A 27089-nucleotide genomic window follows, 5' to 3' on the forward strand; every position below is an offset into this window, starting at 1 on the left:
CAGGCAGAAATTGTTGAAAAACAACATCGCTTACCTCATAACCTAAGTCGTGCAGAAGGCAATGCCATCCACAGCCTCAGAAACCAACCAGACATTATCATCAAAGAGGCTGATAAAGGAGGTGCTGTTGTCATCATAAACAGGTCTGACTACCAAAAGGAGGCTGCCAGACAACTCTCAACACCAAACTCTACAGGCTACTTCCCTCAGATCCCACTGAGGAATACACTAAAACTGCAACATCTACTCAGGACACTCCCTACACTAACACCAGAACAAATCAACATACCCATAGAATAACCCTGGTCGGGGCTCTATCTACTGCCCAAGATCCACAAAGCCAGAAATCCTGGACTCCCCATCATCTTGGGCATTCGCACTCTCACTGAAGGACTGTCTGGATATGTGGACTCTCTACTCAGACCCTGTGCCACCAGCACTCCCAGCTATCTCCATGACACCACTGATTTCCTGAGGAAACTACAATGCATTGGTGACCTTCCAGAAAACACCATCCTAGCCACCATGGATGTAGAGGCTATCTACACGAACATCTCACACATAGATGGAATACAAGCTGTCAGGAGCAGTATCCCTGATGATGCTACAGCACAACTGGCTGCTGAGCTCTGTGCCTTTATCCTCACACACAAGTATTTCAAATTTAATGACAATATATATTTCCAGATCAGTGGCACAGCTATGGGCACCTGCATGGCCCCACAATATGCCAATATTTTTATGGCTGACCTGGAACAACGCTTCCTCAACTCTCGTCCACTCATGCCCCTTCTCTACCTACGCTACATTGATGACATCATCATCATCTGGACCCATGGGAAGGAGTCTCTGGAAAAATTCCACCACGATTTCAACAGCTTCCACCCCACCATCAACCTTAGCCTGGACCAATCTAAACGGGAGGTCCACTTCCTATACACCACGGTGCAAATAAATGATGGTCACATTACCACCACCCTATACCGAAAACCTACCGACTGCTATGCCTGCCTTCATGCCTCCAGCTTCCATCCCAGGCACATCACACGATCCATTGTCTACAGCCAAGCACTGAGGTACAACCGCATCTGCTCTAACCCCTCAGACAGAGACCAACACCTACAAAATCTCCACCAAGCATTCTCAAAACTACAGTACCCGCATGAGGAAATAAGGAAACAGATCAACAGAGCCAGACGTGTACCCAGAAGCCTCCTACTGCAAGACAAACCCAAGAAAGAAACCAACAGGACTGCACTGGCCATCACATACAGTCCCCAGCTAAAACCTCTCCAACGCATCATCAGGGACCTACAACGCATCCTGGACAATGATCCCACACTTTCACAGGTCCTGGGTGGCAGGCCAGTCCTCGCCCACAGGCAACCTGCCAACCTGAAACATATTCTCACCAGTAACTGCACACTACACCATAGTAACTCTAGCTCAGGAACCAATCCATGCAACAAACCTCGATGCCAACTCTGCCCACATATCTACACCAGCGACACCATCACAGGACCTAACCAGACCAGCCACACCATCACCGGTTCATTCACCTGCATGTCCACCAATATAATATACGCCATCATATGCCAGCAATGCCCCTCTGCTATGTACATCGGCCAAACTGGACAGTCACTACGGAAAAGGATAAACGAACACAAATCAGATATTAGGAATGGCAATATACAAAAACCTGTAGGAGAACACTTCAACCTCCCTGGCCACACTATAGCGGACCTTAAGGTGGCCATCCTGCAGCAAAAAAAACTTCAGGACCAGACTTCAAAGAGAAACTGCTGAGCTTCAGTTCATCTGCAAATTTGACACCCTCAGCTCAGGATTAAACAAAGACTGTGAATGGCTTGCCAATTACAGAACCAGTTTCTCCTCCCTTGGTTTTCACACCTCAACTGCTAGAACAGGGCCTTATCCTTGCTGATTTGAACTACCTCATTATCTCTAGCTTGCCTGCATCTAGAAATTTCCCACCGCCCCTGGAAATTTCCACTACATGCATCTGACGAAGTGGGTATTCACCCACGAAAGCTCATGCTCCAAAACGTCTGTTTGTCTATAAGGTGCCACAGGACTCTTCGCTGCTTTTACAGATCCAGACTAACACGGCTACCCCTCTGATACTTAAAACAAATTTGACATTTTAGTTACTTCAATTGGCTTCTGTATTAGTTGCGAGAGGGTGACAGGACACCTGGAAATTTAACTAGGTAACCAAGGCTGAATTTTAACTTTGAAAAATGTGGCTATAAATGTAGTAGGCAGGATGTTCTGATATAGATCTTGTTGTAAGACTTCTCCTCCAAAGCTGACAAGCTAGCCTGAACTGTTACCCTGGAGACCACAATGTTTGGTGAAGTTTAGGCATTAATGGCACCCTCCTCTACTCCGTTTCTTTAGGATTCCTTTCCCTCTGCCTAAAGAGCAAGTCCCAGACTCTGTAGAAATGTCAGTTACAGGAATTTTTAGGAGTTTCCATGCCACACCATTGCATACCTAACGGTAAATGGAATCTTTGTCCGCTGTGTAATCATGGGATGAAAAATGTTAAATTTATTTCAGATTGCCTTGGTTGTCTTTTGGCAGTTTAAATATTGCATACATTTTTAAATGTATTTACCCAGTGCCCAGTGGTAAATGTGTTTCATAAGGAATATTATAGGTATTGAAGAAGATACCATTCCCCCCCGCCTAATATACAAAAGAGCTAATTTAATGAAAATCAGACCCCAGTATGTCTACTACACAGCAGTTTAAGACCAATTTTAAGCCTGGGCTCAAGCCAAGCCCTCTTGTGTCCATATTGCAAATGTGCTAACCAAAGGCTTGAATGCAAAGTCCAAGCCAGAGTGGATAAATATCAATGATTTTTTTTTAAAAATGGATTTTTTGATAAAATGCTTTCTGAGGGAAAAAAACTATCTAAAGATGGTTTTAATTAAAATATATTATAGCTCAAAGATATCTCATCATGGAATAGGTCTTACAAATTCTAATTCTATAGTATGAGACAATATATACATGTAATGTTTAAGAAAAGTTTTGTAAATGAGTTCCAGTAATTCATGGATTAGGGACCCAATCTTATGGGGTTCCAGGGGCTACTGTACAGATTATTTAGGCTAATCTTTCTAGCTACCTAAGGGGAATCAGTGCTCAGTCTAAAAGATATCATCAGAGAGAGCCTAATTTTGGCAATTAATTTGTCAGCTGATCTTTGATTATCAGCAGGTAAGTATGCCCAGTGGTCTGTGATGGGATGTTAGATGGGGTGGGATCTAAGTTACTACAGAGAATTCTTTCCTGGGTTCTGGCAGGTGAGTCTTGCCCACATGCTCAGGGTTTAACTGATCGCCATATTTGGGGTCGGGAAGGAATTTTCCTCCAGGGCAGATTGGCAGAGGCCCTGGAGGTTTTTTGTCTTCCTCTTCAGCATGGGGCACGTGTCACTTGCTGGAGGGTTCTCTGCAGCTTGAGGTCTTGAAACCATGATTTGAGGACTTCAGTAACTCAGACATAGGTTAGGGGTTTATTACAGGAGTGGGTGGGTAAGATTCTGTGGCCTGCATTGTGCAGGAAGTCAGACTAGATGATCATAATGGTCCCTTCTGACCTTAAAGTCTATGAGTCTATGAGATGCTTAGTTTTGTAGTTCTCAAACTGTGGATTTGTATCTTCAGAGATAACGTTTTGTTAACAGCAAAAACATTTTTAAAATAAATATATAGAGGTGAGAAATAACAGACCTCAACCCTGTTGTCCCTCTGCAAATTTGTGTACACAGAGTCAATCCCTTACCTCTCTCTGAAAGTGCAAAGTTTCAGAAAGTTCAATTAAAAGAAGATTGTTGGGGGTGGAATAGATTTGGACAAAGAGAAGAAGTCTGGAGATAGATGTGAGAAGGGAGGGACAGGCAGTAGAAACAACAGTGAAACTATTTGAGCAGCATATTCCATAAGTCTTGAGGTCTTTCTGAGCGTAGCCTTCATTGATTTGAAATCTACCATATCATTCTCTCACTAGAAGGGAAAACCTATAATGGCAGCAGGCTGTAAAAGAGACCCAGTTTGGGTCTCATCTATCTCCTCTGTCTCTGAATTGTGAAGAATATGTATTAAGGTTTTAACAAGAACGCACTTTTATGTAGAAATACATGATTAAATTGAGTCTTCCTGACTAGTCTTTAAATCGTGATTTAAATCAATTTGATTTAAATCAAATCCACTGTGAGCCAAGCCTGTGTTAAGCTGGCATCTAGGGTCTGAACTCTATTGATTGCCTGTGTACATGCGGCCACAGCTTGACTCAGGTCCTGTAAGTCCTCTGAATGTATCCCACAGGTCCTGGCGGCACAGGAGCAGTGTTCCAGGCAGCCAGTGCAGCATATTGGAAGCACCATTATTGTCTGGCTGAGCATGCTCCCCCTTCCTTCTCCCACAGCAGTGGCTCTGACTTCTTCTTGCTGCTGCATGGAGTTTACCTGGAGCAGGGAGCAAACCTGGTTCCTGGCTGCCAGGATGTTGAGGGTCATCCCTCCCCTGGCAGGGCTGCTCCCTCTCCCTGCAGGCAGCAGCTTGGTCTCTGCTCTGCTCTCTGGCCCTTGGTTCCAGGTCCCCAGCCCTCCCTGGGGCTGCTTGTGCAGAGGAGCTAGGGCAGCATGCACTCTGATGGCAGCGAGTGGGAGACAGTCCCAAAACTTCCATGTAGCCTGCTGGGTATCCCTTCTCCCTGCACCCCAACCTTTGCAGATGCACTTTATCGCTCAGAAACCTACATTTTATGTCAAACTTCAAAACAGACAGAAATAAATACAAAACACATTCATTGAGCATCCCATTTTAAAAATTAAGTTCTGAAAAGTTTCATTTTGGTGGTTTGACAGCCCTATTTACCTTCGTAACTGGGGCACACAGACAATTTACCTAAGAATGGCCGTACTGGATCAGACCAAAGGTCTATCCAGCCCAGTATCCTGTCTACCGACAGTGGCCAATGCCAGGTGCCCCAGAGGCAGTGATCCTAAGAGGTAATGATCAAGTGATCTCTCTCTTGCCATCCATCTCCACCCTCTGACAAACAGAGGCTAGGGACACCATTCCTTACCCATCCTGGCTAATAGCCATTAATGGACTTAACCTCCATGAATTTATCCAGTTCTCTTTTAAACCCTGTTATAGTCCTAGCGTTCACAACCTCCTCAGGGAAGGAGTTCCACAGGTTGACTGTGCGCTGTGTGAAGAACTTCCTTTTATTTGTTTTAAACCTGCTACCCACTAATTTCATTTGGTGGCCCCTAGTTCTTATTTTATGGGAACAAGTGTAAAACTTTTCCTTATTCACTTTCTCCACACCACTCATGATTTTGTATACCTCTATCATATCCCCCTTTAGTCTTCTCTTTTCTAGGCTGGAAAGTCCTAGCCTCTTTAATCTCTCCTAATATGGGACCCGTTCCAAACCCCTAATCATTTTAGTTGCCCTTCTCTGAACCTTTTCTGGTTCATGTGACTCAGCCTAGAGCTGGAGAGCTCAATATTCAGATTAGATGATAGTTCAGTATAAAGCCTTCTCAAACTGCAGTCATTCTATTGAGACAGCCATCAAAGGAGCTAATTATGCACTTGAGCCCCTTAGAGTCACAAGTCCCATCACTAGCACCACCACAGTTAGGAAACAGAATGGGCAGTAGAGTTTTCCCACGGTGCATCATGTTCCTAGGGCTAGAGTGTCGACATTTGGGGAGGAGTGTGCTAATATCTTTGATATATGGTTACTTTGACTCGGGTCTGTGTGCTGCAGTGTGGGTGCCAGAGCCCTAGGTTTGAACAGGGTCCAGAAAATTTTCCACCTTGAATTAAAATGCAGTGTAGATGCTCAAGCCTAGGGTTTCCTGACACGAGTCAGCAGACCCACTAATCCTACGCTTACATTGCCATGTAGGCATAGCTTCTATTACATAAACATCATATTCTAGATATGTGTCTCAGACCCTTATCTTTCTTGCCCCTACTTACAGCTTTAAATTGGCAAAAAATATTTCTTGATATACTTTTTAAAAATAGCTCCCATGCTGACTTTTTGTTCAGTAACTCGATAAAAGGTTGAGTTCTCAGCGTGGGACACTCACAGCCAGTTTACAAGCATGCAGGCCCCGCCTTGAGTGTCTGTGTGCTAGACAGCTCTGGTTCAGCAGCTCTTATCCCAGCAGCCTGTCTGTGGCTCCACTCTGGCTTCCACCAGCCTTGGTTACAATCAGCAAGGTGACCCCAACACACCCTGAGTCCTGAATCTCCCCAAAACAGTGTGCCCTGAAATGTTCAGTTCTCACCTGGACCATTCAGAGAAATAAGGTTGTTGCTCCTTCATAGAGACAAAAGTGCATTACATCTTATTAACTGGGTTAGATACCCCCGTTCCTTTCAAACACAGCACTGAGTTGGTATATAGTACAAATAAAACAAATTTATTAACCATATGACATAGGTTAAGTGATGCCAAGTAAAAGAAATAATAGTAGAGATGATTACAAGCAAATAATAGTAAAAACATGCATCTAAAGGGCTAAAACTAGCTTTACCAAGGTACAGACTTTGTTGAAGATGGTTTCTCTCACCAATCTTCCTTCTTCCCAACCATGGCTGATTTTCCCTAAGTCAGGATCTTCCACAGAAGTACAAGCTGCTGCCTTCCCTTGTTTTCCTGTGGAAAGGTCTTTGCCTAAGTAGGTTTCTCACTTGAATTCAGGCCCAGAGACTTCAACCCTCCTTGGTTGAAGGACTGATCTTTCTCAGCTTACACAAGTTCTGGTCCCATGTGTTCATCTAGTGATGGATGCCAAAATGGCTTCTGGGCTTGTTTATATAATCCTAAATTCAATAACCTGTTTTTGGGAGGCAGGATAACCTCATGCTGTCCTTCCCTTGTTCCTACCCTCTTGCTGATTTTTATGTAAATAAGGCTTCCATTGTTTTTCATCACATCTTGCTCAGTTTCTTGGATACAAGTAGATAGCTGTGATGTTTCTCTCTGGGAGAGATCTTTTTCCTCTTTGTTTTGGTCATAGACTGTAAATCATAATATAAATAAGTATCCATAATTCTTTATGTAGTGTTAATATATACAGTTCACAATGATATTGCTCACCAGTGTGTTATAGGCTTTCATAAAACACGTCACTTGATAAAATGCAGGTACAGCAATATTATATACTTCAATTGATTATATTACTTATCACCTGAGGTTCAGACCCTGGTCTTTATAGCCCAGATAAAGTTTCTCTTCCCTGCTGGAAGCCATTTCCTCCCCTGCATGTCTTTGTTTACCTAGTATGTAAATAAGACCTTCATTGTGTCTGCCTGATGACGGGACTGGTCAGAGAAGCAAATATACATTCCTTTGTCTAGGGCAGACCTATTTACCAACTTCCCCAACATGCCTGGTTTAAATGCTTTTTAGTCATCATTCCAGCATATATCCATAACTCTTAATACATGGCATGCACATGCATCACACAAGAATATTAATGATCAGAAAATTATTGGTTTTCCAATGTCACGTTTTTAGATACAGACAATAACTACAGTGAGTTAGGGTACACTGAGTTGGTCAGGCCAGCTGAAACTCATTACCTGATACCAGTGAGCTCCTTGCCTTCTGACACTCTGATGCTCTTAGCGTCAGACCTCCCTCTCCTACAGAGCTGCAGGAAGGTTAATCACTGACTGACTCAGAGGCAGCAGGTCAGACCCTTCCTTTCTGGACAGGGCATCTGCCATCATATTTTCTTTCCCCTTTAAATAGGGTTTTTGGAACCTTTGTCTGTTTAGTCTACAGAACATAATATCAGAGAGTATCCATAATTTCTTCTTCGAATAATGGTCCCTACTGTATTCCACTGTGGATTCTGCAAGCACACCATGTGTTACGGAGCTGGAGAGTTTGAAAGTAATGTCCATTGGTCCATGCATCTGTCCTGGTTCACCTTGTGCCTCCGACTGGGATAAAAGGAAGCACAGACTGATTGCCTCCAGTTCCTTCTCACTGCTGTATGCTCTGGGTCAGAACCATTAGTGTCCTCAGCTTTGGCTTGATGCTACAAAACAATTGCCATCTCAGCTGCTTCATTCGCAATTCAGATTTTGTGTAGTCATACTGGCAGCAATAATTCCATCACTCTGTGGTTCATGGCTCTCAATAGAAAGGGCACTTACTTTCACATAGGTAGTATCAGAGGGGTAGCTGTATTAGTCTGTATCCACAAAAACAACGAGGAGTCAGGTGGCACATAGATATTCACCCCACATACAGACACTTTCTTGGATTTAAGCTAGGCTCTGACCATTTTCAGTATAGAGTACTGCCCTTCGACACAACCCCCCCCCCGATGTCAGACTTCATGGCTGTCCTGTCTTTCCATACCTTGTCAATTGGCTCCTTGCTGCCAATCTCACCAGGAAGCCTATGCATCAACCTCTATGATGCTCCACCTCCTTTCTTCACTGGGAATCAGCATAAATGCAGAAAAATCTGGTCCTTCCCCAATCTGTAGACTTTATCAGTGCAGTCTTGAATTCTGTCACTGCAAGGGCATACCTGCCCACAGACAGATCCCAGACCATCAGCAGCAGTTTCCTAGGTCTCATTGCAAGCAACTCTCAGGTACTGGCCAAAACATATCTTTCCCTACTTGGCCACATGGCTTTGTGCACTTACATCACCCAATTCGCAAAACTCCACCGTCAGTGCCTGCAAGCTTGGCTACAGTCCTGATACTTCTTAAGCCACCATTCCATGAACCTTGTGGTGACATTCCCGACCAATCTACTGTCCTCCCTCCTACGGTGGACAAATCCCAATTATGTAAATATGGGGGTCCCTTTTCTCCTCTACTCTCCTTTCCTGAGAGAACCATAATTATGGACACATCCCTGCTAGTTTGGGGAGCCTATATGAACAGCCACACAGCTCGAGGGGCTAGTGCAGTGGTTCTCAAACTTTTGTACTGGTGACCCCTTTCACATAGCAAGCCTTTGTGTGTGACACCCCCTTTATATATTTAAAAACATATTTTTATATATTTAACACAATTATAAATAGTGGAGGAAAAGCAGGGTTTAGGATGGAGGCTGACAGCTTGCGACCCCTCCATGTAATAACCTTGCAACCCCCTGAGGGGTCCTGACCCCCAGTTTGAGAACCCCTGGGCTAGTGTATCTTCAAAATCCAGTTGCACATCAATATCCTAGAACTATGAGCAGTATGGAGGGTGTGAGAATACTTTCTCCCATTCATCTACTCTCACCGTGTCCTTATAATGTCAGACAACTCTACGCCTGTGTTCTACCTCAATAAGCAAGGGGTAGCAGGATTGGCCTCCCTGTATTCAGAAGCAATCAACCACTGGAATTGGTGCATCAACAATTACATCACACTATCTCCCGCTTACCTTCCACGAGAGCTGAATGTGCACTCCGACTTCCTCAGTAGACGCTTTACACTCTACCATGAATGGGAACTTCACAACATTTTCACTCTGTGGCAGTGGTGGGCAGCCTGGTGGTTGCAAGCGGGCCGCATGTGGCCTGACAGGGTAATCTGCTGGTGGGCTACCTGACCATTTGTTTACATTTGCATGGCTGCCCGCAGCTCCTAGTGGCTGCGGTTTGCCGTTCCCAGCCAGTGGTAGCTGTAGGCGGCTGTGCAAATGTAAACAAATGATCTGGCGGCCCACCAGCAGATTACCCTGATGGGCCGCAGGTTGAGCACCACTGCTCTGTTGGGAACCCAAACCAGAGTCGCTTCTCAAACAAATAGCAGATATACCACAAATTGCTCCAGAGGGGCCCTAGGTCATCGCTCCCCAGGTGATGCTTTGCTACTTTCCTGGTCAGACCAGTTCAATTATGCCTTCCCTCCATCACTGCTCCTGCCACGAGTTCTACACAAGATCCAACAGGACAGAGCCAAGGTCATCTTGATTGCCCCCTTCTGGCCTAGATAGTTCTGCTTCCCCGATCTCTGGTGCATGTCATCTTGCCCACTGATTATCCTCCCAACATAACCTGAGCTCCTGACCCAGTGCAACGGCAAGATCAGACACCACAATCCGTGATTGCTCCACCTTATATTTGGATGGGCATCATCTCTAGAATGTTCATGCTCCTCAGCTGTATGAGAGAGCCTCTCTAATAGCAGAAAACATTTCCTCATGGAGTCCTATCTAGCAAAATGCACTCTTGAGGGAATTCTGCACCAAAAAATTTAAAATTCTGCAAATTTTATTTGTTAGTAAATAAATGTGGCTCCAGCATGGTAGGGGGGAGCACAGGCAACAGGCTGCATTGAGGTGGGAGATCACCCTGAAGCCTCCACCTCCCCTGGTACAGTGATTTGGCAGTGAGGCTGTATCTGACCCTGACACAGTGCAAGGGCCAGGTCTGCCCCAGGAACACCCCTGGACCCTGCCCCTCTGCGTCAGGTGCACCAGGTGTGGGTGGGCAGGCTCAGCCCAGTAGGACCCAAGTGTGGGGGCTTAGTGTGTGGGAGATCCAGGTTTGGGGTAAGAGTTTTCTATGTGGGGAAATCTGGGTGCGGGTGGCTCAGTGAGAGATATGGATGCACAGAGGCTCATTGAGGGGTTCCAGGTACAGGAGCAATGGGACTCCGCAGGGGATCCAGGTGAAGGTGGTTGGAGCTCAGCAGCGGGGGTCTGGGTGTTGGCAGATGGGGCTTGGTGGGGGATTCAGTGGGGGTGTCCCGGTACTTGGGGAATGGGCTTGATGGGGTGGGAGCCCAGGTGCAGGTGTTTGGGGATCGGTGGGGCTGTGGGTGGGTCTTGTTGGAGAGCTTCAGGTGTAGGGGGGTAGGGCTTGTCAGAGTGAGAGTTCGATGGACCTGCTTAACTGGGGAGCCTCGGCTGCTGCTGATGGGATTCCGCATGCTGAACTCCTACTTCCCCCATCCCCTCTTTTTCCTCCATCCTCTTCCCCTCCAACATTCCCCTCCCCCTGCCCTAGTCCACCCTCCTTATTTACCCACTGCCTCTTCCCCCCACACCCTCACCTCACTTTTCCTCATTTTGCCACTCACCCGTATCCAGCTCCACTGCGGGCACTCACTGTTGCACAGAAAAAAGGAAGGCTTCCAGCACACAGAATGGGAGAACGACTGGCACTAGGACCCAGGAGGTGGTGTTCAGCTGAAGTCAGCAGAGCGCAGACAGCCTCCTTTAGCTGAACCGCTCCCCACTTGCAGAAATGAGTTGGGGGGCACATAATCCCATGTGCCCCCCCAATGTCTCAGCTCCGTTTGGTGGGGGGAAATCCCTCCCAAAAAACTGCACCCATGGTCATCCCCACATGGCTTCTCTTTGCTTCCCTGCCATTTTCTGCAGGGAAGCATAGGAATTCTGCGGGGAGAGGGGGATTTTTCTGCAGGTATGCAGTCACGCAGAATGCCCCCAGGAGTATAAATGGAAACGCTTCTCATCTTGGATGCAGCAAAGTGGCATTCTACCAGAAACTACAGCTATTGTGCTCATCTGTATCCTATCTTTAAAGACATAAGATCTATCCATCAGCTCCTTACGAATACCCTTTGTCGCGATCAATGCATACCATCCCAGCTACTCAGGTCTACTTGATTTCCTTACACTCTCTAACCAATAGATTATAGGAAGGCTTAATAAGGACTTTCCTGCTTACTTAGAAGGTTCCACCCCAATGGAACTTCAGTCTCTTTCTCTCAGTGCTAAGAAGGCCCCCTTTGAGCCTTTAGCTACTTATTCCATGTCCCTACTGTCCATGAAAGGAGTGGTGTAACGATCGGCACCTGCCTCTTGTCAGTGCTCTCTTTGGCCAATTCAGTGTCTGCAGTCTCCAAGTTTGGAATGGGGAGGTACCATCCTCTTGCAAGCTCCCCCCTTCTGGTTGGGAGTGAGTCTGCCGTTTCTTAGTTCTTGATGATGGGGTGGCACCCACTGCTTGCGAGTGCCGCCTCTCCGCCACCGATGGTTTCTTCAGTATGTCTTCAGTGTCACACACACTGTCTGAGGGTGGAACAAACAAACAAAACCCCTTCTGGGGTATACAGCTTTACTTTCCTGCCTATTTCCTCCCTGGAGACACTGTTCTCCTGTAACAGTCCAACAGGGGCCCATTGTGGTACCCTCAGTTGGTATGTCCTTTTTGGCAGCTCTCCCTCGGCTCTAGTCAGAGCAGCAGGGCCCATCACAGTTCCCTCACTTGGTCTGGCTAGGTTCTGGGCTCAGTTCTTGCTCGGTCCTGCAGCTAGCCAGGAGCTCCTTCACTATCCCATTCTTCTGCAACCTTTCCTGGGCTCAGTCTTACTTCCGCACTGAGCTGTCCGTGGTCCTGCTGTTCTCCCAGCAAATCAGGAACCCGATTTCCCCTCTTCTAGCTCCAGGCAGCAACACACTGCTTTGCCTCTGCTGCTGCTTTTTACATGGCCCATCTCACTCCTAATGGGTCACTCCAGCAGCCCCTCTGATTGGCTGCTTCCTCTGCAGCCACTCAAGGCCGCCTGGCAGACTTCTCCTTTGCTCTTTTCTGGAGCAGGGTGAGGCGGGGGCCTCCAGATGTAGTCCACTCGGTCACAGTTGGTGAACTGGGAGCCATGATAGCAGTATACTGTGTTCTATAAAGATAAAGTTTCTTTGAACCTACATCCCAAGTATATCCCTAAGGTATCTGTTGAATTTCACCTTAACGAATCCCTTCACTTACCCATGTTCTTCCCAAAACTGCACGCTTCCATGGAAGAACAAAGACTTCACTCCTTTGATGTTTGACAAGCCTTGGCCTTTTACCTGCAGAGAACAAAACCAATCAGGAAATTTCCGAGACTGTTTGTCACCATATCAGAGAGAGTCAGAGGGTATGAAATCTACATCCAGTCTCTCTCCAAATGGATGTCTCGCTGCATTCTACTCTTTCAGCTCTCCAACGCTCCCCTCCTGCATCTCTCCAAGGTGGTATGAGCTCATTCCACTAGAGTGCATGCAACAACTATGGCTTCTCTACAGATGTCCAGAAGTGGTACTCCTGAAAAGTGACCACATGGAGTTCCGTTCGCATGTTTGGAAGATGTTATGCTCTGATACAGGATTCGGCTCCTGATGCGTCTTTCAGGACAGTGGTTCTCAATTCAACCCTCCTTATCCACATCCTCGCACCCTCCTCTTACTTAAGTACTGCTTGTCAATCACCCACAATGGAATACAATAGTAACCATCACTTGAAGAGTATGAGGTTGCTTACCTGTAACTGGAGGTTCTTTTGAGACGTGTGGTCCCTATCTGTATTTCACTACCTGTGCTCCACCCCTTCTGCTATGGATCCTCTCTGATTTGTGGTGAAGAAGGAACTGGAGAGGTGGTCAGTCCACCTACCCCACCCTTTATCACCTCAGTCAGAGGCATGAGGTGAACCAGGATGGATGTGCAGACCAATGGACAGTACTTTCATATTATCTGCCATGGTGTGCATGCATAACCCACAATGGAATACAGATAGGAACCACACTTCTTGAAGACCCTCCAGTTACAGGTAAGTAACCTCCTCTTCACTGACTGAGTTACAAATATTTTTACAGTGACATTATTGATTGGCGTGTTTAGATTTCAAATGATATAATACATGTCATTTTTTAAATAAATATGAAACCAGTGTGTGAGGTATAGTGAGTATGTCAGGCATGACACAGAGTAGTGAACCACAAATAAACCTCTTGTGTCACACCTTACCAGTCGTGCATAGGGCTTGTGTAGCTTGGTGTTTTTTACTGGGAGTTAATTGATTGTCAGTTAAATGGAGGTATTTTAACTTGTCTGCTGAAGGCTAGTCTGGACAGATCACTAATGTTTGTTACAGGGCACATCATGTCAATCATTTAACTTGAGTGTAGACAAGCCTGAGGGAGGGAGGCAATCCAAAAAGAGCATACTGCGTGAATTTACAGTGAATCTTCTAGATTGTAAATGGATGATGTCATATTCTTTAGACCAAATAGATATGATTTTCATGAGGTAGTTATCCATCACTGACTTAGTTAGTTTGCTCACTTTTGCAAGATCAAAAGACATTTTCCCCTAATATTAGTATTGTAGACTCAAACAGGTGTCTGAATATTAAGCTATTGTTGTTGTCTTTTATTATTATTATTTAACATGTTTGTTCTGGTAGCACCTATGGTCCAACCAACTGGGGGTCCATTATGCTATACAAACATAGAATAGTAGATGGTCCCTGTTTCAAAGAGCTTACAGTCTAAATAGACAAGACAGACGCAAGTTGGGGGAAAGAGTGTAATACACAAGCAGAATGAACAGTGTGATGAGAGCAAACTGCATGTTAGTTCCATGATTTTTTTATTTTGGACGGGAGATTTACTTACAAGAGGATCAGCTAACTGGAGAGAAAAGGGAAGGGACGGAAAGGAGGGTGAGGGGTAGAGGGCAGGGGTGAAGAGTGTAGAAGGGACAGTGAGCTGAAGTGAAGAGCTTAGACTATGGGGGACAAGAGGGTTGCAGCAACCAGCCAGTCAGCACGGAGCAGAGAAAGTCGAGTCAAAATTGTGGAAAGTTCTCTGAATGTCCCAAGGTCCCTGCGTTGGCTGCTTCTTCTTCTACTGGCTGGGGTTTATGGCTGGCTCTTCTCTGCAGTTTTCTCCCAAGCCCTCATAAGAGGGAGGTGGGGAGGCTACACCTGGTCCTACTTCCTCCAAGAGGGATGTGTAGGGGTGTGTGTGTGTGTGTGTGTGTGTCTCTACTGCACAACTCTGTGTCCAGAGGATTACTGGAGGAAGAAATGGGCTTGGCTGGGCCCCATTTTACCCCCTCCCTCAGTGCAGCAGTCCCAGCTTTGGCTGCTTCTGCCCCTGCTTGCTGGCATTTCTGGCTGGCTCTTCTCTGCAATTTTTTGTCGTCTCATTACTATGAGTGTGGTTCATGGAAGGTCTCCATCCTAGGAAAATCTTTGAAAGTAACAGAACTCTTTTTTTAATAAAAACTTTGTGAAAGTGCCTTTTTAACACCGCCTTTCCTCAAACATTTTAAAAAGTGACAGTCCTTTCTGATGCTACATTTCTTAAATTTGTTACAATTCTGTGTGCTAGTTTTGGGAGTGAAATTTAGCAATAGGTACAGTTTTACTGGAGAACAGCACTACATAATGAAATGGGTGTTTATTTTATGCTTTCTAGTCTTCTCTACTTTCCATAATGTATTAGATAAGTGGTATTTTTTAAGGTAACTACTCTCCTACATTTTATTTTTCTATTAAATGGTACCAATGAATCTCTTAATTAGGATGAAAAGGATGGGAAAGGGCAAAAACTTCTGTTGAATTTTCTTTCCTTTATAATAGGGCTTTATTTGTCCTCTGTGTATGAAATCTCATGGATCTGCTGAAGAACTTTTCAAGCACTATGAAGTAGTTCACGGATCTGGCATCGATTCAAGTCATGGAGGAGATGAGCATCCTTCACCGAAAAGGTAGAACAATATTAATTTGTGCGTATAGTCTTCTGTCAAGGTTAAGTATTTCTAATTACTTTTAAGCATGTGCTAATCTGAACAGTTAATTATGCAATGAAGTATTTAAATCGTAATGCCCCATTTCTAAAAGCAATAAAAATATTAGTTTAATACTATGCCAGCTGATACAGGACTGGTGATAGATAAAAATTGGGTTTACATATTGATATTGTTAAATCCATTGGTCACCTTAAATGCTGTCGATCAGTTGGTGCTGTTGACTCTTATGTCTGTAGCTGGAGTTGATGGGGGTAGCTCATGAGTGGCTTGATTCTCTTCCTATTTGAGCATTCCCAGAAATTGATTTTGGGCTCTTGTTCCTTGTCCCTGAGGATTCGTTCATGCAAGGTTCCACATTGTTCCAGCTTGTTTCCCCTTCTATTCAATGGATATATGGGGCTGTTGTAAATTTCAGCCTGTATTACTTCCAGTTTATGCATTCCATGATTTTTGTCTTGGTTGTGCATGTCAATAAGATGGTGAACAGCTTTTGAGGGTGTTCACATACTATGTGGGAACATGTGATGCTAATATAATAAAGGCGTAGATTGTATAACTCTGCTGGGTTCAACTAATATCTTGACTAGCTGTTGTCTTAGCCATGGAGAAAACCCTTTGTGATTGACAAAAATAATAAATCAAAAATGAGAAATTATTTAATTAAAACATTGATAAGCTATTGAACTCATGAAGATGAAAGATAGGGTATTTGCAAAGAAAAGAATGTAAAATTTAACATGCTGTGGCTATTAAGTTGGAGTCCATTGTGGGAAAATAAAAATAAAAATATCCAAAAGAAAATCCAAAACCTACTTGTGACTGTCTGTAGGAAGAAGGAGCTCCCATTTCTTCACAGTTGCATCTTAGGCTTTGACAGAAGCAAGGCAGCAGGTCACAAAATAGCAGGGCAGGACATCCATCAAAACCTGTCATTGGAGATCTTCTTTTCATACACTGATCTGGAGGCTTCTCCTAACTGACAGTTCTCCAGTTGGCATGGGATCTTGATGACTTCACTCAGCTGAACATGAGCATTCTATTAAATACCTTAGCGGTAGTGGAGCTGTCAAAGAGTCTGACAAGACCCTTTCTCTGTAGCTCAGCAAAGAAAAGAGTCTGCACTAACATTTGAGGCTTTTAAATGTTTTGAATGTTTTTTAACATGTTTATCTTATGACATGTAAAACAAATTATTTCTGCTCAAATTGGTGAAACAACCATTCAAATAAACTAATAAAAATGATTTTTCTAGGACATTTTTTAGGAAGTATAAAGTAGCATGACTTAATGATGACATTAAAAATGAATTAGGTAGAGCTAACATTAAATACCCTCCCCAGTCATTCATCAGTTAAGACTTGTGAACACAGGGGCTAAGGCTGGGGATTAGGCCTTTGGGAAGGTTTTGGTCTTTGGGAAGGTATGGGTCTACTCTTAAAAGTGAGTCTGTACAATTGGCATTGTAGGTTTCAATGTTTATATTCATCTGTTTATCAAATGTGCTCAGTTTACAAGTAAAAAGATGGGGATTCTTTTGTTTGCTTTTTTTTCTGTCAGTGTGCCAGCCCGGCAAGTTCAACATAGTCGCTGAGAGTCAAGCTGAGTTCTTTCCATCTGGTGTATCATCACCAGTAATTAATAAAGGTTCTATAGGTCAAATCGTGCCCTCAGCAACACTGTGCCTTCAGTGAGGTTGCACAGGTGTAACAGACTGGAATGCAGTAAACAGTTCTGTTGATGATACACAAGATGGATTGAACCACAGCTCACTCAGTCTTAATTTTGTGTTTTGTGGGGAAAGAAGACAAAGAACAATACAAATTTACTTTTCTCACTAAAGTGAGTAGATGTGACCCTCAATACACATTGGGAACAGATTTGCTGAGTAAGATAATGTTTTTATAGTCATTTTCGCACATCACATAAAAGAGCAGCTTTAAGTATATCTGGATCAAGCATGTTATATTAGATTTAGGAGAGCTGCATAGGAGAAGGCTGAACACAGAAGTGGGAGAAGGACTGGGAGTCATGCAGCTCAAGGGGAGCAAAAAGAAATAAGAGTTAGGGCTTGTCTACACATGAAAGATTTAACAGTTCTTAAGCTGATATAGTTATACCAGTATAATTCACTGTGTGGATACCCTTTTATTGCAGAATAAGAGTGGCCTTTTCAGTTTAACATAAACCTCTTTCCAGAGTGACATAAGCATAAATGCAGAAAAAGACTCTCTTTTACTGAAATGAGTGTCCACACAGAGAATTATACTGGCACAGTATAAATATATTGGTTTAAATTCGTGCCTCAGGTTATGCCAAATAAACTTTTTTCCATTTAGACAAGGCTTAGAAAGGTAAGATATAGCTAACTATTTTGGAATTGAGCCAGGAAAAGCACAGTATTTTGAAAAGTGCCATTTTTTTTAGTATAAGCCAAGGTGTGCATTTAACCTGACAAAGTTATCAGTATAACCCCTCCGCATAAACACTTTTATTCAAGTATAAGAGAGCTTTTTTAGTTTAACTTAAACCTCTTCTTAACTCACATAAACTAAACTAAAAAAAGCCACTTTTATAAAGAGTAAGTGTGTCCACACAGGTGGTTATGGTGGTATAACTATATCTGTATGAATATGTCAGTATAACTGGTAAAACGTTCCTATGTGGAGAAGATCTAAATCTCATTATTGCTTTAAATAGATAACTTACAATATAGACATAACTAGTGAGACATTAGTAATATTTATTGGAGATTTTTTTTTCTATTTACTGACCCTGAATTATTGTGTATTATTTTTTGTATCATCGTTTGGTTGTGACTGAGGCCTCAGATTATTACTGTATATCAATAATAAAAGTAAGAAATAATGTGGTCTTGGCAGTAATATGGCTGCTGCATTCCACATTAAGGGTGTCTGCATTTCAGTGATGTGATGTGATCCTTATGTGTATAGTTTTCTAATTAATCAAGGTGAGTTGAGATTTTAGAAAGGTGCTATGCAAACTGAGTAATAACTATTTCATCCTCATATTTCGTTTTCCTGGGCGACTAGAACATCAGGCTTCTGAGTGTAATTTGAGAGTTACAAGCCCTAGGGTTTTGAGTGTCAGCGCGCTCAGGCCCTCAAATTGATGTAACTGTTGGGCACACTGAATTGCTGTTTGGGTTAAATATTATATAACTGCATATTTCAGAACAAATAGGATAGCATGCTGTCTCCTAACATTGCCCCTTGATATTATATGGGAAATGAGAGGGAACTAACCTGCACTTTTAATAACATGGACTATAGAATTGCAAGATAGTGTATTAAAATGTTTAGCTGTGTTAAAGTGCTATTATTTAGTTGATACAATACAGTAAAACAGAATATAGTCTAAATCAGTTTATTTGCATATTTAACCCTTCTAATGTTTTGGGTCTATCTGACCCCAACTCACACAAAAATGTAAATAAAAATTGTTATGACAAACCTATACTACTTCATATGTTAAGTATGCTCAAACTAGGATGGGGTCAATCTTTCCACATTGGGTTTATTATCTTACCTATTGTGATTTTTGTGTAGCAAAAAAAAAAGTAACTGAAAAGATAATGGGGTCAATTAGACCGCCTCAATGTTAGTCAGTGGGAAAAATGAAAGTACTACATTTTCAAGGTCTTTGGGGTCTCCTGCACCCCAAATACATAATAAAATAAAATTAAAATAAAATAAACATGATAGGCAAAGCACTGGCTGTTTTCTTCAAGTATTCTCTAAGTATGTTAAGGACAACTCGTTAGCACTGGTTTTGTCTTCATACCCTAGTGTGGTTTTAATGTAGCAAAAAAGGACATTCAAAAGTTATTAGGGTCAGTTAGACCTGAAATTAATTATGCAACTGTTCCAGCACAGATTGTTTTTATGTTAAGGCAGCAATTATGATATGATTATATCAGTCTTTCAGCATTGTTTTTATCTTCACTGTTTCAGTGTTTTTTGTTTAAAAAAAATGCACCAAAAGGTTCTTGGGAATCTGAGAGACTCCAGATAACATTTTCCTTATGTATCATCACAGTTGTCCAGCAAATTGAGTTTCTTTGAAGATAATGCCATCACATTGGTTTTTTTGGGAAGCCTACAGTTGCTCGGAAGAGTTTCTGGGGATGCAACAATTGTCAGATGCATTTTCTGAAAAATCTATACTTGACAGATGCTGTGGCTGGGGCAAAGACACTATTGGATTGCATATGCACATTGCATGTCTGAAGGCATATGTTTAGATTTTGTTGAATCACAAGTGGCATAATACATCTTTGAATAAGAGATGAATATTTCTCAGGGATCTGGGTACAGACATTTTTTGCCCACTGATATATGAAAGGAACATTCCAGCCTTGCCAAAGGCTTCTAGGGAAGTGTGTCTAGTGTCCTGGATACTGATCCAGAGACTAATTGGGAAGATGTTGCATCTGTTCCAGGGAATGAGAGAAAAACACATCAAAAATGCGTGAAGTATAAAAACTTACTATTTTTAGAACATACATCTGGTATTAGCTCCATTTGTTCAAAGTAGTAGGCCGTTTATTGCAACTTTGCTGTGTTTGTGCCTTTTTTATTGTTGCTGTTGCTGTCTATTTTCATTGTCTAAACATGGGGTCAGTTAGTCCCCAACACCTGTAGAGTGTGTTCCTTTTTTAAAAAACGTGTTTCATCATGGGATCAGTTAGACCCCAGCACAAGTATTGTGTAATATGCTTCTTCGAATTATGTCCCTAGGGGTACTTCACTGCAGGGGTGCTTGCATCTCTGTGCTTTTGATTGGTTGGGAGACGAATCAATTAGTTCATGTGAAACAGGGAGGTTACCTTAGGAATGAATTTTGGATGTGGCCAGAGTGTTTTGTATTCTCTCGGTGTGTGTGTGTGTGTGTGTGTATGTATGTGTGTGTATATACACACACATACATACAATCTATCTATCTTCCTACTGTATTTTCCACTGCATGCATCTGATGAAGTGGGCTGTAGCCCACAAAAGCTTATGCTCAAATAAATTTGTTAGTTTCTAAGGCAGTGGTCCCCAGCCTTTTCAGTGTGGCGGGCACCTGACGACTAGCCGCAGAGGAGCATGGCCGCCAGAGAGGTGGCCGCTGATATGCTGCCAAGAAGTGGCAAAGCCAACAAGTCTTGCCACCAAAATGCTGCCGAGAAGTAGTGTCATCAAGAGGAGTTGCTGCCGAAATGCCGCCAAAAATCAGCAGCATTTCGATGGCAGTGCTTCTTGATGTTGCCGCTTCTCAGCAGCATTTCGGCAGCTGTTTTTCCGGCGGCCAGTAGGTGGGCGCACATAGATGCCATGGCAGGTGCCATGGCGCCCGTGGGCACCGCATAGGGGACCCCTGCTTTAAGGTGCTACAAGTACTCTTGTTCTTTCTACGGATACAGACTAACACAGCTGCTACTCTGAAAATTATCCTGAACGAATACTGTGTAGGGGTGATGTGCACCAGAGCCACTATTTCTTGTTTTCTCCTGGCCGAAGTAATTGCTTTCAGGAAGGCCATTTTCATTGAGAGGTATGTAAGTGAATAGATGGCCCTGGGTTCAAAAGGAGGCCTAGTCGGTCCTCTCAACACCAGGTTTAAGTCCCCTGTGGGAGTAGGAAGGCAAGGGGGCTTAGCACATTGACTAGCCTCGTGGCACAGCACAAGGAGAGATAGTGCATGTGTGGGCCTAACGGACACTGCTACCAAAGTTCTGTGATCAGCAGCCCAGAGATGCAAGCACACCTATAGTGGAGCACCCATAAGGACACACATCTCGAAGAACCATTGTTACTGCACAAGGTGAGTAACTTCTTCTGAATCTAGAAGGTTTTAACTTATTCATAATTTTATAGTTCATTTGGTTACAAGTAAAGTCAGTTTTAAATGCATCCCATGTGTTACCTCCAATTTTCACATATTAGGGGTCTCCAAGACCCCAATATGGAAATAGTTGGGTTATTTTTGGTGCAATACAAGGATGAAAAAAAAATTCAATAAACCTTAGTGCAATTACTCGTTCTGAGAATAGACCAAGTACATTAGACTGAAAATTATTAAGATATTTAAGGTGACTAAGCACTTTTTAAATCTGGTGATTAGTGTGAAAATGAGATAATGGATGGCAGTTCAGTTTGTGTTAAATTTCAAAAAATAAAAAATGTAATACTGTATTAAGACGCGGATCAAATGTGAGGTGTTCTGTATCCAGCTTATTTCATAATAAATCTGAACAGGAACTATTACATGTACTGGAAGTTTAATCAACAAAATTTAACCATAACGTAATCATTTCTCAACTCCCGGATCTTTATTCAGCAATGAAATATCACTACTCCGACAAGAAGTCCAAGACTTGCAAGCTTCACTTAAGGTTGGAAATTAATTTTACTTGAATATAGTTCATGATTTCAAATTGTGAAGTGTTCTAGCAGCTTATATTGTGAGCCTGTAATACTTTCTCTTCCCTCCCCTTGTCTAGGAGGAGAGATGGTACTCAGAAGAGCTGAAGAAAGAATTAGAAAAAGTGCAGCGCCAGCAAGTAATTGCTTTAAAATACTTGAAGCAGGTTTACAACAAGCAGTTTATTATCATCTTTGGCATTGAAGATTAATACCTTGTTGTAAGGCACGTGGCCCAATTCGATTAGTTCCATAAATTGATTCCTGAAGTTTTTTAAAAAATCAGTTGTATATACAATGAAATAACTGTGTATGAGGTTAAAGGGATGTTAAAGGTGCTATGATTATTCATTACTACATGCCCTTTAATTTCCAGTCAGATTTTTCCTCACAGTAGGCTCATTCAGACCATGCTCAGTTTCTCTGTCTCTTCACTGTTGTTGCATCTATTTATCTGTAGTGAATTATTACTTCCAAAGTATTTCTGAAAATGGCAATATAATCTTAAAAACCCACAAAACCTTCTCCAAAAATATCCACCAAACAAAGTTAGTTGTAGCCTCTTGCACCTTATTAAACTTGCCTCCTGAAACAATGGAGCTCTAATTTATTTTCATATATAGCAGAGTTGCTTCAGAACTGATTTATACAAACCTCAGAAATAGGCATTGGGGTGAATTTTGCTCTATACATGAAGGATTAAAAGTATAGAATTGCTTGAACCTTTTGGGAAAATCTGTCTTTCCTTTCGTTGCTGCTGCTTCTCTTGCAAGTTTTAGTGCAGATAACATATATTGCTGTAGAGGCAGATTTCAATATAACAGAAGGCTCGTTAGATTGGAGTCTTGCTGTTCTGCATCAGTATGATAGCTAAGTGATATAAGAGGATGGCAAGTCGTCTTGGCCTTTTCTGTCCTAAATTGCTCTGCAGCATTGAAGCACATCAGTCTATTTTCGTAACCATTCTAACAAGCTTCAAGTATGGAATTCTTTCAAATGCTCAGGAAATGTCTGCTACTGAAACTTTTGTTATTACATTTACTGTCTAGTGACACACTTATTCTTCATTTTTTCTTTTCTTAAGGAATCTAAGCCTGATGGAGTGACAACTGCTGCATCTGCAGGTGAGAAATATTTTAATAGAGAAGTTTCTACATTGCATTGAAATACTACAGTACTGTGTGTTAGAAAAATTAAGTTAAGTGAAACTTCAGACGTGATGAAAAATACTGTTTCCTATATTAAAAGGCTAAAATGATGCAATTATGCAATGTCTTCTCTTGCCTACATTTTTTTCAATAAGTTTATAGGGACACGCAAGGTTGCCATGTTCATTTTTAGAGTAAAGAAACATTAGAAAGAGGTTGATTGGTTCTATCATTTCTAGGAAAAAGAAGGTGAAATTACTGTGCCCATAAAAGTACTTCTGATCGTGATTTTGATTTTTGAACATGCTCTTAATGATTTTAAATATACAAACAGTCATTGTGCTGAGTAAGACAGAGTGATTGTTGACATTTAAATTACACCAATTGTCAATGCTCATTCTGTTGACTTCAGTGCCAGTCTTCCCTACTTGCTGCCAAAGAAAACACTTTTTAAAAAATCTGCATGTTCTTAATTTTTTTGTTCCATGTTATATTTGCATGAGACACTCATGGAATAATAATGTTCCTATGTACACACACAGTCTCTGGCTGATCCTTATTAAATAACTTCTGACTGCACCTCAGAAATTAGCAGTGTACAAAAAGTGACCAAAATGGATAAACTAATTTCAGTTGGTTAGCTAGATTATGAGCTCAATCCTGCAAAATGCTATGCTCACTGTCCTATTCCAGCAAAGCACTTGAGCACATGCTTAACTTTAAGCATATGAACAGTCCTATTGAAGTGAATTGAAGTTTAAGTGAGCTTTGATGAGTTACTCTTTGTAATGCTCTTTATCAATACAAGTTTCTGTATAACCTCTGATTTTAATTTTTTCAATAAATACTACTGTTTTTGAGCTAGAATCATTAGAACGGCAACTTGAAGAGACTCAAGTAGAAAATTTTAATATTAAGCAGATGAAAGACCTGTTTGAGCAAAAAGCCGCACAGTTGGCTACTGAGATTGTAGGTAAGTACATAAAATTATTATGCAATCTTTTCTTCTTTTAGTTAAAACCTGAATGAATGATCTTTTGCATAACTTCCTTCTTAACTAGATATTAAGGCAAAGTATGATGAGGAAATGAGTCTTCGAGAAAGTGCAGAGCAGAAAGTGACAAACCTGATGCAAGAACTACAGAAAGAGAGAGCCATAATAGAAGATTTAAAGACTGAATTGGTAATTCATACCACATTTAATTATTATTTATTTATTTGGCCTTTCTCAAATGAGAAGGAGAGGGTTTTTAGTCATTTGCCCATTCTAAACATAAACTTAAAATAGACTATCATTGTTTACTTGGACAGTGATTTATCTGTGAGAGGAAGAGGGGCTCAAAAAATCCTCTCTTCTAAACTATCTATTCCATTGCTCTAAACGTCCAATAGCTTCCTAGCCAAGGAATCAAGTATCAGAGGGGTAGCCGTGTTAGTCTGGATCTGTAAAAGCAGCATAGAATCCTGTGGCACTAACAGAAGTTTTGGAGCATGAGCTTTCGTGGGTGAATATCCACTTTGTCAGATGCATGTAGTGGAAGTTTTCAGGGGCAGGTATACATATGCAAGCAAGCGAGAGATAACGTGCTTGCTTGCATATATATACCTGCATGGACCTCGTTATCTCTAGCTTGCTTGCATATATATACCTACCCCTGGAAATTTCCACTACATGCATCTGACGAAGTGGGTATTCACCCACGAAAGCTCATGCTTCAAAACATAGTCTGTTAGTCTATAAGGTGCCACAGGATTCTTTGCTGCTTTAGCCAAGGAATGTATATTTTGCCTGCTTTGTTTATTCAGTTATTTGCATTATTGCTAGGTATGTATGACATGATGCCTGTTTGTGCTCTATTCAGAGGCCTGTGTGGCTTCCCTTATTTCAGGACTTTCATAAACAAAATATTAATCCTCATACGTGTTTTACTTAGGCCTAATTTTGCAACCCTTGCTGACGATGATTAGAATATACTCATGTGACTAGCTCCATTGTTGTTGACTTCAATGGGTGTCTCTGTATTAGCCTTTTTCCCCTCATGTTTTTCACTGTTGCTGTCACCGGGCAACTGCATTCATAAGAGCAGCTCTGCCCAAACCTTGGTGATGTGCTGGTTAAAAGGCTGGCACCTGTCATCACTTTGTCTACACTGGTGTTACCATTGTTGCCCTTGGCTGCCCAGAACCTATGTATTCCAAGAGTGTGCCTCCACAAAGGCAAAATACTAAAGAAAAGTTATTCCTAGTAACACTTTTTCACAGTCAGGATCTAAGAGGAAGCTACCCAGCAGCCTTTCTTCCATATAAGGAAAAGCAGAGTAGCCTGGAGGAGCTTTTTAGCCTCCTGTCATCTTCATTCACTCACTCAACTGAGAAACTTGGGCTCTGGATTTTTCTTTCTCTTCTGTATTGCTGTTGATTAGTGGCCTTTCTTCATTTCTCTGTCCACCTCTTCCTGCCACTGCAATCCTTCCATCTGCCCAACTTCACTCTCCCAGCCATTTTGCTTCTGTCCCTCCTTGTACCCTTCTTCTCTCTGTCCCGTCTCATCTTTTGTCTCTTTCCTGTTCCCTGTCCAAAACCAACAGTCCCTTTCTCCCACCCACTTCAGCTCCAAGTGCTGCTTTCCCCTCCAAAAGCCTACCTAAAACCTTTTTTTGGGTAACACATATAAAGCAAATATGTAAACAACCTGTCCATCCGTGGAACTGGCATGATGTATGGCTTTATGTAGTGGTTGTATTGCTGTGTTGGTCCCAGAATATTGGCAATACAAGGTGGGTAAGGTAATATCTTTTATTGGACCAACATCTGTTGGTGAGAGAGACAAGGTTTGAGCTACATAGGGCTCTTCTTGTCTGGGAAACGTACTCAGAGTGTCACAGCTAAATACAAGGTGGAACAGCTTGTTTAGCATAAATAGCTAACACATATTTCAAAGGACCATTCAAGGTGAAGTGGCCTGTTAACAGCTCTCCAGTCATGGGGGCATTTACTGCACTGGATAAGGTATACCATAGGTTGTGATAGGCATGTGTAGGACCCATGGACCTTGAAAGGTGTGTTGTGGGGAGTGTTGATTATAGCAGAAATGGCGATATGTCTACAGTTTTGCATCCGTTCTGACAATGTCTGGTGCTACTTTGAGTTGGTGGGCCCTGATCTGCAGGGAGCTTGCGTCTGATGAGGAGCTTGGAGAGGGGCTGGGGGGTTGTTTGAAGACCAGAAGAGGAGGTTCAGGAAAGGTTTATTTCAGGATAATGTCCACCTTGAGTATGAGTTGTAATTGTTTGATGATACCCTGTATGGGTTCTAGTGTGGTGTGGTAGGTGAAAAGTAGTGTTGTGTGATTGGAGGAGGTTTTATTTCTGTGTTGAAGCAGATTCTCTCAGGGTGTTTGGATGGCTCATTCCATGATGCTATCTACTTCTCTGGTGGAGAGTCCTTGTTTGGTGAAGGTGGTTTTAAGTGTATATATCCCGTACTCTCTCCTCAGAGCATATTCTGTGGTATCTGAGTGCCTGGCTGTAGATAACAGATTTCTTGGCATGTCTGGGGTGGTTCCTGGATCTGTGAAGTGAGGTGTGGTGATCTGTGAGTTTATTGTATATAGTTGTCTGTAGGCTTCCGTTGTTGAAACTGGTTGTGGTACCCCAGAAATTGATGCTAGTGTGGGAGTGTTCTAGAGAAGGGGTTCTCAGCCTTTTACTTTCTGAGCCCCACCCCCAACATGCTATAAAAAACTCCCTGGCCCATCTGTGCTACAACAACTGTTTTTCTGCATATAAAAGCCAGGGCCAGCATTAGGGGGTATCAAGCAGGGCAATTGCCCATGCCCCACAGACCATGGGGCCTTATGAAGCAAAGTTGCTCGGGCTTGGGCTTCAGTCCTTGATGGTGGGGCTTATAACCCCGGGCTTCAGCCCCAGGGGATGGGGCTTC

The 27089-nt window shown here is 42.6% G+C and overlaps 1 protein-coding gene across 5 annotated transcripts in view; it reads left to right on the forward strand.

Annotated features, from left to right (window-relative positions):
• The window catches only part of EEA1 (early endosome antigen 1), a 164860-nt gene that overhangs the window by 23163 nt on the left and 114608 nt on the right, over nt 1-27089 (forward strand). For 4 of the 5 annotated variants that reach the window (XR_003998482.1, XM_030548559.1, XM_030548560.1 and 1 more), the window contains 6 exons: nt 15405-15532; nt 21917-21971; nt 22080-22139; nt 23084-23123; nt 24013-24120; nt 24209-24330. Coding sequence is in view for 4 of the 5 variants with exons in the window: in XM_030548559.1 (XP_030404419.1) it covers nt 15405-15532; nt 21917-21971; nt 22080-22139; nt 23084-23123; nt 24013-24120; nt 24209-24330 (513 nt within the window). In the remaining variant the exon portion in view is untranslated. Of the gene's footprint in view, nt 1-15404; nt 15533-21916; nt 21972-22079; nt 22140-23083; nt 23124-24012; nt 24121-24208; nt 24331-27089 lie in introns of those variants that run through there. The other variant, XM_030548562.1, reaches the window with a different exon arrangement.

Source organism: Gopherus evgoodei, chromosome 1 (genome assembly GCF_007399415.2).
Source record: "Gopherus evgoodei ecotype Sinaloan lineage chromosome 1, rGopEvg1_v1.p, whole genome shotgun sequence".
NCBI lineage: Eukaryota > Metazoa > Chordata > Testudines > Testudinidae > Gopherus > Gopherus evgoodei.